Genomic DNA, 19,957 nt, shown 5'->3' on the forward strand with positions numbered 1-19,957 from the left:
GAGGTGTATATGGCTGAAGAAGAGTTAATGAAAGGAAGCCCACAAGTTGTTTTCCTACTGCCCCCCTCTCCTCAAGGATCTGTTTCCTCTCTCCCCCTCCTCCCCTCTCACACCCTGACCAGAATACTATTGTCCCAGAATGTACCCATGCTTCAGAAGGAATATGCAAACTGAGATGTGGGCTGGGGCTTCAGCATTCAACAAAGCCACAAAGGTGTAAGACCCAAACCTAAGTAAGAAGGGGGAGAAGAGCCAAAATCTAAAAAGAGCAGCACTTCAAAATCCTATCCTTCATTTTTTGCTATCTTTCAGAAACAACTCTTTTTCAAATCACATTTTAGAAAATTACCTCAAAGCTGAAAATAAAAAATATATTAAGAAATCTAGATATTAATTTGGATAGGATTTTAGGTGAGAAATTAGTCCATTCAAGAATATAAATATTTATTAAGAAACAAAGCCACCAGGAACTGTAAAGAACTATAAATTATAGTTATCAACTGAGTAGTAACTTTTTCTGGAAAAGTATTTGATATACCAGAGCTTTTCTTCAAAATTACTCAAAACATAATTCACATTTTCTATTTATATACAAATGGATTACTTGGGATAGTCCAGTGACAAGAAGAAAACATAAAACTTTGCAGCATAGGGATGGAATGTGAACAAATTTGCCAAAACCTGAAGTTAACAGCTTCCCAAAGGATTTCTGGATATTTTTATATGAAACGCTTTATAACAAACAAACTTTGTTTAAAAAACACTATTAAACATGCCTTAAAACTTGAGTTCATTAAACCAATAGCAGGATGGCATAAAACATGAATAAAAATCTTTAAACATATAATTACAATAAAAAACATTCTTCAAAGCATGGTATCTATAATGAATTTATTCTGAAAAAACTTGTATTTAAATTCCCATATATTTCTTGACATTATGAGCTGCTTTTAGAAATAAACCGAAAAAGGTTAAGTTTATCTCTAAAATGGTTTTTGTTTATTTGAAAATTTTTAAAATGGCATTTATCACAGCTATGAATGTATTTTTTTCCCCCCAGTGTTCTTTCTTTGGGTGTAGCTGCTTCTGTCCATCACTGATCAATTGAAACTGAGTTAGATCTCTTTGTCAAAGAAATCCACTTCCATCAGAATACATCTTCATCCAGTATCATTGTTGAAGTAAATAATGATCTTCTGGTCCTGCTCATTTCACATAGCATCAGTTCATGTAAGTCTCTCCAAGCCTCTCTGTATTCATCCTGCTGGTCATTTCTTACAGAACAATAATATTCCCTAACATTCATATACCACAATTTACCCAACCATTCTCCAATTGATGGGAATCCTTTCATTTTCCAGTTTCTAGCCACTACAAACAGGGCTGCCACAAACATTTTGGCACATACAGGTCCCTTTCCCTTTTTTAGTATCTCTTTGGGGTATAAGCCCAGTAACAGCACTGCTGGATCAAAGGGTATGCACAGTTTGATAACTTTTTGGGCATAATTCCAGATTGCTCTCCAGAATGGTTGGATTCGTTCACAGCTCCATCAACAATGCATCAGTGTCCCAGTTTAACCGCAATCCCTCTAACATTCATCATTATTTTTTCCTTCATTTTAGTCAATCTGACAGGTGTGTAGTGGTATCTCAGAATTGTCTTAATTTGCATTTCTCTGATCAACAGTGATTTGGAACACTCTTTCATATGAGTGGAAATAGTTTCAATTTCATCATCTGAAAATTGCCTGTTCATGTCCTTTAACCATTTATCAATTGGAGAATGGCTTGATTTCTTATAAATTAGAATCAATTCTCTATATATTTTGGAAATGAGGCCTTTATCAGAACCTTTAACTGTGAAGATGTTTTCTCAGTTTGTTGCTTCCCCTCTAATCTTGTTTGCATTAGTTTTGTTTGTACAAAGGCTTTTTAATTTGATGTAATCAAAATTTTCTATTTTGTGATCAATAATGGTCTCTAGTTCCTCTTTGGTCACAAGTTTCTTCCTCCTCCACAAGTTTGAGAGATAAACTATCCTATGTTCCTCTAATTTATTTATAATCTCGTTCTTTATGACTAAATCATGGACCCATTTTGATCTTATCTTGGTATACAGTGTTAAGTGTGGGTCCATGCCTAATTTATGTATGTTTATTTTTAAAAGTTCATGCTAAACATATTATAAAAAGATAATGTTCAATTTAAATATAAAAGAATGATCTTAAGCACTCTGGATTTTGCCATCACAACAGATTATAATGTCTAAGATAACTTCAAAATCATACTGGTAAAAGAAAGTATGGTTCTGGCTTTTTCGATTTGGCCTTTGAGATTCAAAATACAGAGTAAAGACTGCTTATTATCATCCCTTGTTCAGATATGGTTTACTTATTCATCAAAATTTTCAACATTAGAAAGATTTCTGCCTACTGCTTTCATTCATTACCCAAGCCATTTTATTTGAAGGAGAATGGCATAATAAATAATTTTCCATTCTTTCTAAATTGTCATTGTTTAGGAATTAGACTTTCAAGCTGATATTTTTAATCTCTGATAATTCTAAGTGTTTGACATATGAAGAACACAATATAGGATATATTAACTGAAGCACAGTGCGCCTTACTAGGGAATCAAAGTCCTAACTAGACTTTTCTTGGACTGAACAACAACTAAAATAGTAACTAGTTTTTCTGTCAGTCATCTTCCATGCTGGACATGTTCTCCATTCCCTACTCCAAACATCAATCTCACTGTCTATCCTTTAAATACCAATTAAAATTCCATACTCCATAGGAAGACTTCTTCTACTAATTATTTCCTTTTTATTTTGTATATATGCACTTTTCCACTATATCTCAGATATATTCTCATCCCAGTGCCTAGGATCTTCCACTCTGGAATATCACGCCATCCTGCCTTATCCTTTCCCCTGAGGAAATGGCAACCAAGGCTTCCCTTATACAGATGGCTCCAGAGCAGCCAAGCTTCACTCCACTCTCAGCAGCACTATTGGATCTATAGAATTTGCCATTCTGCCTGTCCTGAGACCCTTCTCTTTTCTCTCTCCCCAATCCTTTTTCTACATTTTGTCTTTCCCTTTTATGAGAGTAGAGATGTCTTCTTTTTTATTATATTCATGGCACAGCACTTGGTATGTGGGTAGCACTTAATAAATGCTTGCCAATAGGCTTACTGGAGGACATACTTTAGGAAGCACAGTGGGAGAGGGACTACAATTAGAATCAGTTCATGTGATCATAGTACTGGAAATGGAAAGGACCCCAACAAGCATTTAATTAAAATCCTTCATTATACATATGAACTAAAAAATGGAAGATGTTTAGTATAGCTGCTTTTAAGTAACAGAAGGGACACATGAAGGAGACAAAGGGATAAACTCATTCTTCTTGGCTCGGCAGGATGCAGAAATAGAAACGAATACAAATTTGTAGAAAGACAGATTTAAGATTGATGCAAGGGGTATTTACTTTGGGAGAAAAGAGGTGGTAGCAAATAAAAACATGCATCATTTTATGGCCAGTTTTTAAAATTGATATTATGACAGTATAGAATAAACTTGAACAAGTTTTAAATTTAAACTATGGTTTTATTTATAAGGGATAAAACCCTTGTGTTATCCATAATTCCATGTTTTCTCAGAGAGAATGAATTACACAAAATGATTGGTTGTCTCCCTTTTTGATACTGTGATATACCTATGGTATAGTCAGACTTGTAGTATCTTTATTTAACTAACTGTTTTGAAATCATTAAGTCTATCTGTTGGTTAATGAGGTGGAATCTGGTACACTAGGCAAGACAGGACACCCTGATAAACTATGTTGTGGGAATCTGATGGGACTCTTAAGATTGATCTGTTAATCAATTATCATCAAAAGCTGGGATCCAAAGTACTATATTAAGTACTGCAGAATATGCTGTTTTTTCTTTCCTCATTTTTCCCTCTCCCCTTATCCTTCCTCTATCTCTTTAGTGAATGACTTAAGCTGTTTTGAAGTTCATGTTCTTTGGAGAACACATCAAATCAATCCTCCCATCCGAGAAATAAAGTTGTTGAATTCAAAAAAAAAAAAGATTGATGCAAGGGGGCAGATAGTTGGCCCAGTGGACAGAGCACAAAGTGTGGAGTGAGGAAGATCCACATTCAAACATAGCCTCATACAATTACTATGTCTTTCTGTCAGTTTCCTCATATTTAAAAGATGATAGTATCTACCTCACAGAATTTTTATGAGAATCAAATGACATAATCATAAAGTTTTTTAGTACAATTTCTGTCACATAGTAAACATAAATATATGTAAACACTATATATATATATACATATATACATATATACATATATACATATATACATATATATATATATATACATATATATATATATATATATATATATATATTTGCCATTCTGCCTGTCCTGAGACCCTTCTCTTTAAAGACCTTTCTCCCCAATCCTTTTTCTACATTTTGTCTTTCCCTTTTATGAGAGTAGAGATTGTCTTCTTTTTTATTATATTTGTGGCACAGCACTTGGTATGTGGGTAGCACTTAATAAATGCTTGCCAATAGGCTTACTGGAGGACATACTTTAGGAAGCACTATATATATAAATATATATATATATAGTGTTTACATATATTTATGTTTACTATACATATATACACACTATGTAAATACTTGCTATTAGGTATTAATATGACAAAGAAATGATGCATAACAGTTATGTCTATCTGAAAATAGTATGGACTGCCTTGGGGAGGATAATAATTTCCACTTTAGATGAGGTATTTGAGCAAATACTGAATAATCAATGATCAAATATTTTTCAAAATGAAATGTTGTCCCTTTTCAAGTCAGAAAGTCTAAATGGTCCCTGAAATAGACCTCTAAAATAGGTCAATCTTTCAAGATAAAAGATCAGATGGACAAGGTTATCAACTCTTAACAAGGAACATGTCACAATGTTAATTTATTTTGAGAAACAAAAATTGAGGTGTACATCATTCAGAAAAAAATTTGTTATGAAGAAGACGTTAAGATTTTTTTTGTTAAACTAAAAATCCCAATTTAAGATTAATAAAAGAATCCACTTTGTATTAAGATTTATTCCACAGAAAAATGTGATGCAAAAGAGTTAATATTATTATTTTCATTTAGATTTCTTTATAATTAATTAAATGGTTAACTAACCTGAGCAACTTTAATAGAATTCTGTGTAGAACCACCAGCATGATATTCCACTTTGAACTTTTTTACAAGTTCTTCAAACCTGTTTAAAAAAAAACAAAACACACACACACACAGAGTAAGAACTCAGGTTAGATTCCTTAAATTATCAAGTAGAAATCTGGATGAGAAATGAACATGTCACAGTATAAGCTGTTTTAATACTATTAGGTAGGATATTATCAGTTAATATATTCAAAAGGTTTATCAGAACTGATAAACAAATAACAGAATTGATTTGTTTTACAAAGGCTCATAATAATTCAAAATAGGAATTCAACATTCTAAGCAGATGCTGACTAACAGCGATAATCAAAATGTATTAAAATTGTATAGTTTGAACATTAATGAACTGCTGATGCAGGTTGTTTTCTGTATCCATCTGAAATCTGAGAATAGAGATTTGGTGAGGATGAAGTACTTATTAAAACCAAAATTAAACATTAAAGAATGGCATCAAAAATAATAATTAAATGTTCAAAAGTTGAAATTATTGCTGAGGGGTATCTAAGATCCTTTTAGAAGATCTTGCAAGGACAAATAAATTTATAATAAATGAAGACATTTAAACTTTTAATATCTTTAAGTTTTCATGATTAAAACCAACTCCAACTAATTCTCTTTGAAGGAGGGAGGTCCACAAAATTTTTGAGAATATAAAGGGGATCTGAGACTAAAGTTTGAAAACTACTATTCTAGAAAGAAAAAAAGGATAAGGATAGAAAAAGAATCGCTGAATTTGGCAATGAAGAAGTCGTTTATGACCAACTTCAGTAGTGAGTTACTTTGCCAGGCTACAAGAAGTGAAAAGCTGGTTAAGAAATAGAGCCAGTAAATACATATTGCCCTTTCCAGGTTTGGGCAGAGATAGGCAGGACAAAAAGCAGAGGTAAGAAAATCAAGAGGTTTGTGTATTTTTTTAGTTATTGATATTTAAAGGATATCAAAAACCCTAAGTATCTTTGTGGGCTAAGTGAGAAAATTCAAGGACACAGGAAAAAAACAAAGAAGCATAGCATAGAGGATTTTGGAGGGAGCAATGCCACTAAGGAAAGGAGAAGGAAGAAAAAAGAACTGATAAAAGTGAAGCAGTTCCCTTTCAAAAAACAACCCACCCAAAGCAACAACAACAATTACCACTTACAATTTCCACTGCCAGGAATAGATAGTGTCAAAGAAAGGAAGCTGTGTGAGTGGGAGGGAAAGTTATGGATTTAAGGTAAAAGTTTGGAACTGAAGGTTGATAAGATAGAGAAATCTACAGAAAATATAGAACAGACTTTTGCTCCTTCAGGATGTGGGATCCTTTTTTTTTTTTCCAATTATTTTTTATCATAGTTTTTTATATACAAAGTATATGCATGGGTAATTTTTCAAAATTGACCCTTGCAAAAACTTCTGTTTCAACTTTTCCCCTCCTTCCCTCCACTCCCTCCCCTAGATGGCAGGTAGTCATACATGTTAAATATGTTAAAGTATATGTTAAATACAATATATGTATACAGTGATATATCTATACAGTTATCTTGTTGTACAAGGAAGATAGGATTTAGAAAGAAGGTAAAAATAATCTGAGAAGAGAAAACAAAAATGCAAGCAAACAATAACAGAAAGAGTGGAAATGTTAGGTTGTGGTTCATACTCATTTCCCAGTGTTCTTTTGCTGGGTGTAGCTGGTTCTGTTCATTACAGATCAAGTGGAATTAATCTGGATCCTCTCATTGTTGAAGAGAGCCACATCTATCAGATTTGATCATCATATAGTATTGTTACTGAAATGTATAATGATCTGATTCTGCTCATTTCACTCAGCATCAGTTCATATTAAGTCTCCCCAGGCCTCTCTGTATTCATCCTGCTGGTCATTTCTTACAGAACAATAATATTCCATAACATTCATACACCATAATTTATTCAGCCATTCCGCAACTGATGGGCATCCATTCAGTTTCCAGTTTCTAGCCACTACAAAAAGGGCTGCCACAAACATTTTTGCACATACAAGTGCCTGTCCCTACTTTAAGATCTCTTTGAGATATAAGCCCAGTAGTAACACTGCTGGATCAAAGGGTATGCACAGTTTCGTAACTTTTTGAGCATATTTCCAAATTGCTCTCCAGAATGGCTATGTTCACAACTCCACCCACAATGTATTAGTGTCCCAGTTTTCCCACAGCCCCTCCAACATTCATCATTATCTTTTCCTGTCATTTTAGCCAATCTAACAGGTGTGTAGTGGTATCTCAGAGTTGTCTTAATTTGCGTTTCTCTGATCAATAATGATTTGGAACTCCCTTTTATATGACTAGAAATAGTTTCAATTTCTTCATCTGAAAATTGTCTGTTTATATCCTTTGGCCAGTTAGGATATGGGATCCTTGAGCTACAAGAACTATAATTTAATATAATGGCTATAGTATTCTAGGCAGAAATACAAAGCTGACCTCAGAGTCAGAAAGGCCTCGATTCAAGTTCTGTGTCTAACTGTGGGAGTCTGGACAGCTCACTTGTGGCCCTTCCATTCCCAGAATGAATACTAGTTTTTATAATTCTTTTGATTTTGGTTCTTGATATCTCATGCTCATTAGTTTCCAAATGCCTAATCCTAATTTTAATGAATCATTTTCTTCAGTTATATTTTTTAGCTTTTCCATTTGGAAATCCTATTTTTTTAAGAAGTTATTTTCTTTTTCAGTCAATTTTTGTTCTTCTTTTGCTAAGTGGTTGACTTTTTTAAAATAATAATTATCCTGCACAGCTCAATTCCCTCCCCCCTGCCTAATTTTTCCTCTACCTCTTACTAGATGTTTAAAATCCTTTTCAAACTCTTCTAAGAGAAGCTTTTGAGCTTGAGAGCAGTTCATATTTCCTCTTGAAGCTTCACACATGGTATTTTGCCACTGCTGTCCTCCTTGGGGGTTTGTGTTCAGATCTAAGCCTGTCGCCACAGCAGCTTTCTAAGTACAGGGCTCTTTTTGCTCATTTTTAAGTGGAGCTCTGGTCCCAGGGCCCAGTTTGTTTTGCTAGGCAACAAGAACCTGGCCACTGGGTTTTCCGCTGGGGCTAGAGTTGCTGCTGGCGTGCCCAATGCGCTGGAGTAGCCAGGTTCACTTGGGCCTGTTCTACAGGGGTTCCAACCTTAGCACTCTGCCATCTGCATTGGGGGCCTCTCAGCTGACCTGTACCATTATCCTGCTGAGTCAAGGGCCTTGTTGATCCATGCTGCAGCTAGTCCCCCCAGATTCCCCACATCCCCATGATAGGTCACACTTGCTTCGTTATCCAAGTGAGAAAGACTTTCCTGAAGTCATTCTACATTATCTTAAACTGGAAACTTGTTTCATTCTGTCTTTTTGTGCATTCTGTCACTTTAGGATCCATTTAAAGTATACATTGACCTTTATTTCCAAGGGAAACAGGACAACTTAGGAAACTTCTTCATGTTTCTCCACCATTTTGGCCTCCTCATAATGAGTATTCATTAGAAAGAGACGCCTTAACTAAAACAATCATGGAGACAAGAAATAAAATAAATCTATACTATTATTTCACTGTTTTTTGTTTTTTTTTTTTTTAAGGCAAATACAACTTCATTACCCCACATGGGATTTTCTTGGCAGATACTGGAGTAGTTTGCATTTTCCTTCTCCAGCTTATTTTCCACATGAGGAAAATGAGTCAAATAGGAGTTAAATGACTTGCCTAGGTTCACAAAACTAGTACTTATCTGAGGCAAATTTTGAAGTAAGGAAGAAGAGTCTTCTTGATTCTGTGCCCAGTAGTCTGCCAATTGGACCACCTGGCAGCCCTCAAAATCCTATATATAGGCTACATAAAAAATTGGAGTAGAGGAAATATTTTAACTTTGAGGGTTTACAAAAGATAAGACCCAATAGAATCTCACAAGTCTACAAAATGAATGGTACAAGTTACATTTTATATAAAAAAGAACATAGAAAAGAATTCCACAGATGGATATTCATGATATACAGAAATAATACATAATGATAGAAACAATTTATCTCCTATGTACTTCCATTATTTCTTATTTCACCCTGAGCAAGCAATGTAGTTTGAAAACTCAAGTACCACTGATTCTTCAAGTACTTGGAATGAAATTCCCTCACTGATAAGCCATTCACACAAATTGTCTGGAAAGCCCATAAACTCAGCTTTCAAATTTGTGGTTTGAATATATTTTCCCACAAGTAACATTACAACATATACAATAAAGTAAGTGGTATAGTAAAGATTCCTAAAATTAGAGACTTCCTTTCATCACTGAAGCCCGAGTTACATCTAAAAGCTTACTTTGTTTCTTTTCCTTTTAAAAAAGTGAAATTCTAACACTCATTAGAGACTTCAAATGCATTTCCTATACACATAACACAGATGACAATATCTGGAACTGCCTACATAACAAGATGCTGCTCACAAGGGTTTCTTATTTTCCAGAATTGTCAAAAACTGTGAGAATCCATCAAATATTCCCTTGTTTCAAAATAATCATTATTGGGGTAACCTGGCAATTCATTGAATCAATTTTTCTTTTTAAAGGAATGGAAAGAAAAACACAGGACCATTAACCAATTTTAAAAGTTGGACATCTTGATACAACGCATTCAAGGATATGCAGATAATTACTACATTTTCATGATGACATGGGCCATAATTGGTCTACTCAAATTATATTACTATTCCTTGCTCACAATTTAAATATGCTGAAAAAAATTCTTCCTTTTGAAAAAAGGGGATTACAAGGAATCAATCCACAAATCTCAATTCATTTTATTTCTGGGGAAAATGTAAAAGTGCCTCTTCTTCCTGGGATACTTTCTAGGTATACTAGGACAAAATTTCTATTATTTTACAAGCAAAGCTTCCCAAGTCATTAAAACCAGGTATACAAGTTAGAATGTCTAAATGGGAAAATGTGTGTATTGAATTTAGAAAACAGTCAATTTCTTACTGATGCTACATTTTAGGAAATAGTGACAAAATCCATAAGACAGCTTGAGAACAATTAAAGATACTGATCCTTTTTTTTTTTTTTTTTCCCTGAGGCAATTGGAGTTAAGTGAGGTGCCTAGGGTCACATAGCTAGGAAGTCCCAAGTGTCTGAGGCTACATTTGAACTCAGATCCTCCTTACTTCAGTACTGGTACCCTTCTATTTTTTAAACTACTTTATATATTTTTAAATTGAACAATAAACACTAACTAATTACCTGTTTCAAATTCTGCCTTATTTTCTGGTGGTCCATTCTAAGTCTCAATCATACTGGGAGCTAGACAAAAGACAATCTAAACCTTATTATTTTAAAGTTTAAAATTATGTAAAGTAATACATAATACTAAAAACTGACATCAATTGTTTAAATCAAATTTACATACTATTCTTTAATTGAAAAAATCTGTCCAATTCCTATTATTTTTGTAGTATGTGAATGAAATTTCTTGAATTCTTTGTCATTTATATAATTATTTCTTAGATCAGCTTTTAATATCCCAGTCAACCTAATAGAACCTTTCAAATTCAGAAAATGGCTCATTGTCCTTGGTCATGAAGACAATATCATATTTTTAAAAAGTCATTTTCAAATAGTCAAATATGTTTTGATCCATTAATTTTCATGAATAATATTAAGGTAGAAGTTTCTAAAACCCTTATTTACTTCTATACATTTCTTTTATTGCAATCATTTGTAATGTTTCCCAGTAAATCAACAATATGGAATGTAGAGCAAAATTTTGCCCAATCCTCAATTCTGATATGGAATAGTGAAGAAGAATGAACACATATTAAAAGTTGGTGGGCACATAGATTAGTCAAATAGTAGTTGAAGCTGTATTATAAAAATGGAAAATTCCTGGGTTCACTATGTCTAAAATTAAAAGGGATCGTGGTAATCTAGTCTATTTTCCCTTCATATATGAGGAAATTCAGAAAAAAAAAGTTAATTCACATTCCAAAGTCATACCTAAAACACAAAGCTGAGATTACAATAGAAAACTTTTAACTTAGATTCATTCAAACACTAATACATTTACACAATTTGGACGTCTGATTAAAAATGAATAATTTTGAAACTCAAGAATACTCAAGAAGATACTCAAGAAATTTTTTATTATAACATATTTTATAAAATATTTTTAGAAATACACTAATGAAAATCACACACTAACAAAATTAATAAGTTGTAATGGGCTGAGGCTCGGGTTGATGCACTGAGGTTCCAAGCACGTGAGACTAAATAGCAATTGGACCATATTTTATTAATATATAAGCTTGGAGAAAGAACGGCCCCGCCCACTCTTTGTACAAGTCTTGATGTGTTGTATAGGAAATGACGATTTTGGTGGGTGGAGGCAGGGGAGTGGAAAAGGAAGGGGAAGGAGAGACTGCTGACTGTCATCTTTACACAGCTGCTCGCATTGCCATTGCGAAGGCCCTTCAGCTCAGATCTCCCTCTGCTAGCTGATTTCCTCTCGCAACGGCCCATATTGCTATCGCAATCCTTCTTGCCCATATTGCTATCACAATCTTTTTTCACCTCTTCACTTCAATAAAGATTGAAGATTTTTCCCTTAACCTGAATTCCTGACTCCAGCTAATTTTAAATATGCAGTCATTACATTTGGCGCCCAAGCGTGGGAACCAAGGACCCTACTTTCACTGAAGAAGTCTCCAGTGACCAGGAACTTAGGTGAGTATAAGACAAACAGGGAGTTTATTTTCTTAAAGACTAAACTAGTAACCTTTTCTGGCTGAAATGGGACAGATCCTAGCTAAAGATTCTCCATCCCCCACCCCAACCCCCCCAACCCCAGCCCCACCCAGGAGTGGCGCTATAGAAAGCCTGCTTAAGCTGATAGAAGATCAAGGGCTACTTATAACTTAGGAACACAAAGCTAGACTTCTGGGTACATTAAAAGCACCTCCCCTTGGTTCTTAGAGGAAGAGCAAATCTCTCCAGATAATTGGGCATTGATTGGTCAACAGCTCTCCACATATTATAATGAAAACAGTCCTCATTCAATTTCCATTGAGGCATTCTATTTATACAATATAATATAGCTGGTCTTAAGAAACTGTATAAGTTCTAGGAGAAAAGGAAAAAGACTCAGGAATAGTCAAATGGGGAAGCCTGAGATAAAGGAGGAAAACAAAGAACAGATTAATGGCCATATCCCCACAGGGCATGGAGACTTAAGTGAGGCTCAAGGGCGAGATGAATCTGAGGCAGCTTCAGCCCCACCTAAGAAGCAGGTAATTGATGGAGGGAAAAGAAGTATTTGGAGGGTGGGGGGAGTCAGTGACACCACCAGCACCTCCCCCCCAATATCCAGCTGCTCCTATGAGTAGATTGCAAAAGGGACTAATTAAGACCAAAGAGGAAGGGAAAAATGTATCAGAATTTCAACACCACATTTTTCCCGTTATTCACAATTTAATTCTTCAGGTCAAGAAAGTAGAAGATACTCTCCCTTTGATATAGAAATCCTCAAAGACCTGAAAAAAGCTTGCACTCTTTATGGGGCTACATAAACATAACATTAAGATGTTATTATATTATATTATTATATGGGGCTACATTAACATAACATTAAGATGTTATTATAGAATTTGGCTTTTGAAATCTTGATCCCTAATGACTGGAAATCTATAGCAAGGATATGCCTAGAACCTGGACAAAACTATTTGTGGCTTTCTGAATATAGTGAGCTTTGTAGGATACAAGCCCAACAAAATAGTCAAAGTGGAGTTCATGCTGCAATCACCTGTGACCTACTAACAGATGTAGGTCCTTATGCAGATGTAGCAGTACAAATTAATTATTTCATAGCAGCATATGAGCAAATTGCTGCTAATTTATCAAAGCGTAGGCTTCTCTCCACAATAAAGATGAAAAGGGTGGGGCCTTCACAAAAATAACACAAGAGCCAAATGAACCCTTTGCTGACTTTGTGGGACACTTGCAGACAGCTATCACAAGAACAAATGGAGAAAATTCGATAACAGACATTTTGATAAGTCAACTTGCTAAGGAAAATGCTAATGAGGTTTGCAGAAGAATTATACTAGGACTGCACAAGGATGCTCCTTTAGAGGAGCTCATAAGACACTGTGCCACAGTGGGCACAGATGCCTTTTATAGCCAGGCTATGATGCAGACTTCCCAAAATCCAAACATAGGAAGACAGAGTCCCTCCTGGCAAGGGACTTCCAGAGAGACTTGTAGATGCTTTCAGTATGGAAAAGTAGGACATCTGAAAGCTCAATGTTGATATAGAGATAGAATGGGGAAACAAGGTGGGAGAACAAGACCCCAAACCCCATGTCCAAAATGCAACAGAGGCTTCCATTGGGCCTCAGAATGCAGACAGACTCAGGGAAACGGGATGAGGGGCCCAGCCCCAGGGCCCAAGGCAAAAAACACTTGGGGCATGATGGCAGCCAATGGTGCACACAGAGAGTGTCTAGAAGTCCAGTACCCAGACATGACCAATCAGCCAGAAAGCCATATGATGGGAGAAGGGGATTACACAGTCAACAAGCCAGGAAGCAACCTGATGGCAGAAGGGAATTACAATTGGGGAGAATAGAGCTGTATGCAGCTGGGACAACTGAGATACCCCCAGGAGAGGTGAAATCTGTTCCTCTCCAGCCTATGGATCCCCTACCTCCAGGCACAGTAGGCTTGACCATTTCACCTCCTTTTTGTATGTACAAAACAGTGTCCATCCACACACTGATGTGGGAAACTGGGGAATGTGTAGATAATATCCCAGTCACTAATACAGGTAGACAATGTGTGACTTATCACCCAGGAGACGTAGTAGCATCAGGTTTACTCATACAGAATCCTAATAAGCAGCCTGGTGATAGTCACCCAGGTTCTGATTCCAGACCACAAAATCCAGAAATATACTGGACAGCAGCTGTAACAGGTGACCGACCTATGCTCACAATCTATATAAATGGCCTACCATTGGAAGGATTGGTAGACACAGGTGCAGATCGTACAGCCCAGTCACTGGCCAAAGATTAAAGCAGACACCTATATGTCTGGAGTAGGAGGATCAATAGCAGCTGAAGTTAGTGCTGCCCCTATGAGATGGACTTTTGAAGGCAAAACAGGAGTTTTTACTCCTTTTATAGTTGAAAAAATCCCCATCAATCTGTGGGGAAGAGACGTTTTACAACAATTAGGGTTAAAAATGAGTACTTCGGTTTTTTAAGCAGGGCTGCTGTTGAAGGCCTGCCAATACTTTTCCACCTGTTCCTATCCAATGGAAAACTGATACACCAATGTGGACAGAACAGTAGCCCTTAGGTAGCGATAAAATTTAGGCCTTATTAGATATAGTACAGGAGCAGCTTGAACAAGGGCACTTACAACCTTCTCTAAGTCCTTGGAACTCCCCAGTGTTCGTTGTAAAAAAGAAATCTGGAAAATGGAGGATGCTCACTGATTTAAGAAAAGTGAATGTACAGATGGAAACTATGGGAACTCTTCAGCCTGGACTTCCATCTCCTACTCAGTTGCTTAGAGAATGGCCTCTTTGGGTCATAGATATTAAGGATTGTTTCTATTCTATCCCTCTGGATAAGAAGAATATGAAAAGATTTGCCTTTTCAGTGCCCAGTGTTAACTTAGCTGAGCTTTATAAAAGATATGAATGGACAAGGAATGTCCACAGGGAATGAAAAACAACCCCACTATGTGTCAAATGTATGTTGCTGCTGCTCTTGCTCCAATAAGAAAAGCATTTCCAAAAGTTATGCTATTACATTATATGGATGATATATTGGGATGTGCACCTGAGGAACAAATGCTAGAAGCATGTCTACAAAAGACCATAGAAACACTAAGATACTACAAATTATACATAGCTGAAAAGAAAATTCAAAGACATGCTCCTTTTCAATATTTAGGATATGAAGTATACCCTAAGGTGCTTACAGTACAAAAACTGTCTTTAAGAACAGAGAAGCTAAACACCTTAAATGATTTTCAGAAATTGATAGGAGATATCCAATGGATGCGACCAGTGTTAGGCTTGACTACCTATCAGTTACAACCATTATATGACATTTTAAGGGGAGACAGTGCTTTAAATTCACCACACCAGCTTACAAAAAAAGCTCAGGAGGCTTTGAGAAAAGTTGAACTGGCTTTATCCAATGTGGTTGAAAGAGTCACTCAAAAACCCTTGGAAATATCAGTTTTTGCCACACAAGAGGCACCCACAGCAGTCCTTCATCAAGGAGACAGTGTGATAGAGTGGGTGAACCTCCCGGCACAACCAGAACAGAGCCTTACTCCTTACCCAGTGCTTGTGGCTAGAATTTTATTAAAGGCTATTAAGTGAGCAGTACAATTATCTGGAACACGACCTGACAAGATATACACCTTTTACACCAATACACAAATTAATGTGTGTTGTGAGACCATCCCAGAGTGGCAAATTTTATTAGCCATGGCTCCAAATTTTACACATGGGTCTCCATTAAAGATAACCAGACTTTTACATAATTGGCGATGGATTTTTGAAGAAAAAGTTTCTAAAGTTCCTCTTAAAGGACCAACTATCTTTACAGATGCGTCCAAACACAATATTTGTGCTGTATACTCTCATGACTTAACTATAAAGAGAGTAGTCAGAACTCCTTTTCATTCCACTCAGCAGAACGAATTATATGCGATCATGATAGCTCTCAATTATTACCCAGGAGACATAAATATAATATCTGATTCAGCCTATTCAGTAGGTGTGGTACAAAGAATTGCCACAGCCCAAATAAAATTTGCAGCTTCTAATATATATCAGCTCTTTAAGGAACTTCAGGAGCAAGTGAGAAAACATCCAGATGAGATTTATATCTTGCATGTCCACTCTTAGTGGACTCCCAGGTCCTACTTTTGATGGGAATTCAAAGGCAGATAGCCTTTTAACTATGTTAGCCAGTACACCTTTATTTCAGGAGGCCCAGGAATCCCATTCTAAATACCAGGCTGCTAGAGCTTTGCGTTTACAATTTGGGATAACAAAAGAGGAATCTAGGGGCATAGTAAAAAACTGTACAGTTTGCCTTCCTTTCTACGCTCCTACACTGCCTCCAGGGAAGAACTCTGGTGGTTTGAGACCCAATGAAATCTGGCAAATGGATGTGACTCATTATAAATCTTTCGGTCGTCTGTCTTTTATCCATGTTGTGGTAGACACCTTTTCAGGATTCACTTTTGCCATACCAGCAGCAAAAGAGACAGCCCAAATGGTCACTGAATTCCTCACGCAAGCATTTGCCATTATGGGTGTGCCACCAGCAATAAAAACAGACAATGGTCCTGTATACACCTCCAAACATTTTGCACACTTTTGTGCACAGTATAAGATTTTACACACCACTGGCATACCCTTTAATCTTCAAGGACAGGAAATAGTAGAGAGGAGAAACAGAGACATTAAGATGCTGCTCCAAAAACAAAAGAAAGGGGGAGCCACAGGTAACCCTAGAGAACTACTAAATCTAGTACTTTATACTATTAACTTCTTGATTTTTGACAAAGATGCATTGGCTCCGGCAGACAGGTTTATAACCCACTGGAAGGGGAGTGTCCAGTGCAAGCAGCTCCACTATCTTTAGATAATTGCCAGGTGATGTGGAGAGACCCAGAAAGTGGTGAATGTAAGGGACCAGATAGACTAACTGCTTGGGGGAGAGGGTTTGCTTGTATCTCTACAGGTGGAGAAGGAATCAGATGGGTGCCAACAAGCCGCATTCGCCTTGTCCATCGCAGAGAGACCAAGCAGACCCTTGAAACGAAGGAGAAGACCCAAGAAATATTGGGTGGTTCTATTGCTGATTGTGCTCACCATTGAAAGAGCGTGGCAGTTATGGAATTTGACTCACGGACATAGAACATTGTTGGACTTCAAAGCCCTCAGGAATTACTGGATTCTCTGAGACATGATAAAATTGTTGTAGGACTTGAAAACCCTCAGGAATCATTGGATCCTTTAAGACATAAGACTTGAAAGCCCTCAGGAATCATTGGATTTTCTGAGAAATGATAGATAAGACTCTTACAGGACTTCAAAATCTGCTGGAATCATTGGATTCCCTAATACATAAAAAGACTTTTGCAGGACTTCAAAAACTTGGGGGGATCATTGGATTCTCTGATATATGAAGCAATGGACAATAGATTGGTTTTGGACTATCTCTTCGCTGCTGAAGAAGGTGTAGATGTGATTGCTGTTTACATACTCTCCTTCTAGGACTTCTGGCAATTTTTTACAACACCATGTTGATTTATATTGTTTGTTATACCGTTACTTGGGTGTACAATTCATGTTTGTTACACCACATCAAGCCTGCACTGACTGTGGGGAGAGTCATCACTAATAGCCTCTGTGTTATTGCTATGTGCTTGTGTAATACCTCCCATGCTGATGGGTTTGTGCATAATAAGACCCTTCAGACCAGAAACCCGCTAGCAACCCCCACTTCCCTTTGGTGCTTTTCATCTCCCTTCTTGAGATGTCAGGGAGGGCATGATCACTTCCTTTTCGGTGCTTTCACCTCCTTTCCTGAGAAGTCAGGGAGGGTGTGATCACCTCCCCTTGGGGGCTCTGACCTCCCTGAGGAGTCAGGGATGGCATGATCACCTGTGTTCTAAAACAAAAGAAAGTGGGAGATGTAATGGGCTGAGGCTTGGGTTGATGCACTGAGGTCCCAAGCACATGAGGCTAAATAGCAATTGGACCATATTTTATTAATATATAAGCTTGGAGAAAGAATGGCCCGCCCACTCTTTGTGCAAGTCCTGATGTGTTGTATAGGAAGTGACGATTTTGGTGGGTGGAGGCAGGGGAGTGGAAAAGGAAGGGAAAGGAGAGACTGCTGGCTGGTATCTTGTCACCGCTGCTTGCATTGCCATTGCGATGGCTTTTCAGCTCAGGTCTCTCTCTGCTAGCTGGCTTCCTGTCCCAGCGGCCCATATTGCTATCGCAATCTTTTTTCACCTCTTCACTTCAATAAAGATTGAAGATCTTTTCCTTAACCTGAATTCCTGATTCCAACTGATTTTAAATACACGGTCATTACAATAAGTAAGTTGTTTCTTCAATGGAAATGTGAACTAATGCATATAGGTATTCCTCCCACCAACTTACAACCTATTCATACATCCTCCTCCTTTATAGTGATTTTCATCTATTTCCTTCTATTACTACCTCAAAAGATATGTTGGAAGTTTTTCTTCTATATTTTTATGTGGATAACAAAGGACTAATCAAACTATTCATCTGTTATTTCTCAAACTATATCTGATATTCCAGTCATTTTATATTGGCCATTTTATATTTCATATGCATACAGCACATTATTTGTAATATGCTGCATATTACTTTATACTCACCACACATTTCACCACTGCTCTCCATGTTAGTCACAGACTATTTTGAATTTTCATGAATCACACAGTAATGTAGCAATAGAGATGGAGAAGAATATTGCAAAATGGAAGAGGTCAATAAACTGCAAACTTTCCAGATTTCCCCCAGAAACAGAACACATTTGTGCCTTAAGGCTAACAGAGACTGGTGAAAAATCAAGAAGATTTGGAGCAAAACAGGAGTCTCAAAATATCTCAAGGTAGACTCCAAGAAGGGGATTAACCAGAGTGAAGTGAAAACACCCCAGGGCTAGCTCCACACAAACATCCAATGGGGGATCCCTGTGGCTATCTTGGCTGGAACTTCAACAGGAATCACAGCAATTTTCACCATCTGGAATGTATGAGGAATTGGTTCCAGGCAGACTGAGGGAGCTTCTGCTGATAAGAAACCCCAGGCCCAGTTGTACTGCTGAGATATGGCCCTGGGTACACCAGAAGTACAGAAGCAGTAGGGCAGAGAGGCTGCTGCCTGTGAACACTTGAGGTTCAAGGATAGAGGGCAAAAGTAAAGTGAAGCCAGAGGCACCATCTCCTTGTTCCCACGATTAAAGGTGCTTGCACGAATAATTCTCAAAAACAAAACAAAACAAAAAAATTACAAAAAACAAACAAACAAACAAAAAACCCAGCAAAGAAGAAAGAACTAAACCATATAAACTTATTATGGGATCAGGGAAGACGGAGATTCATCTTCAGAGGAGGATACTGAAGAAAATCTTCCAATACAAAGAGTAAGATTAAATGTAATGTCAAATGGTTCTCTGCCCAAAGAGAACTTAAGAAACTCAAAAATCAAATGGGAGACATTGGGAGAAAACTAATAAATAAATAAATAAGAATTATCCAAGAAAAACAAAATTATGAAAAAAAAAGTTAACCAACAAGAAAAGGAAATAAGGAATGTTAAAGATGAAAATAAATCTTTGAAAATTAGAGTTGGGCAAGGAGATGAGACCAAGAAATAACAAAGCCGAATATAAAGAATGAAAAATAGAACAGAAGGTGAAACAACTTATAAGAAAAACAACAGTTCTAAAAGAGAAAATGTAAGAATAATTAGATGATTTAAAAGCTGTCATCAAAAAAAAAAAAAAAAAAGAAAGAAAGAAATCTTGACACAATAATTCAAGAAATTTTATCCTGGAATTATAGAATATGAGAAGAAATAGAAAAAGAAAAAATTCATTGATCATTACCTCAAAGAGATCTTTTGTGAGAAACACATATTACTGAC

The 19,957-nt window shown here is 36.6% G+C and overlaps 1 protein-coding gene across 4 annotated transcripts in view; it reads right to left on the reverse strand.

Annotated features, from left to right (window-relative positions):
* ADK (adenosine kinase) overlaps positions 1 to 19,957 on the reverse strand; it is a 692,586-nt gene that overhangs the window by 445,606 nt on the left and 227,023 nt on the right. For all 4 annotated transcript variants that reach the window (XM_051982068.1, XM_051982067.1, XM_051982064.1 and 1 more), the window contains exon 4: positions 5,220 to 5,298. In XM_051982068.1, the coding sequence (XP_051838028.1) occupies positions 5,220 to 5,298 (79 nt within the window). The remainder of the gene's footprint in view (positions 1 to 5,219; positions 5,299 to 19,957) is intronic.

Source organism: Antechinus flavipes, chromosome 2 (genome assembly GCF_016432865.1).
Source record: "Antechinus flavipes isolate AdamAnt ecotype Samford, QLD, Australia chromosome 2, AdamAnt_v2, whole genome shotgun sequence".
NCBI lineage: Eukaryota > Metazoa > Chordata > Mammalia > Dasyuromorphia > Dasyuridae > Antechinus > Antechinus flavipes.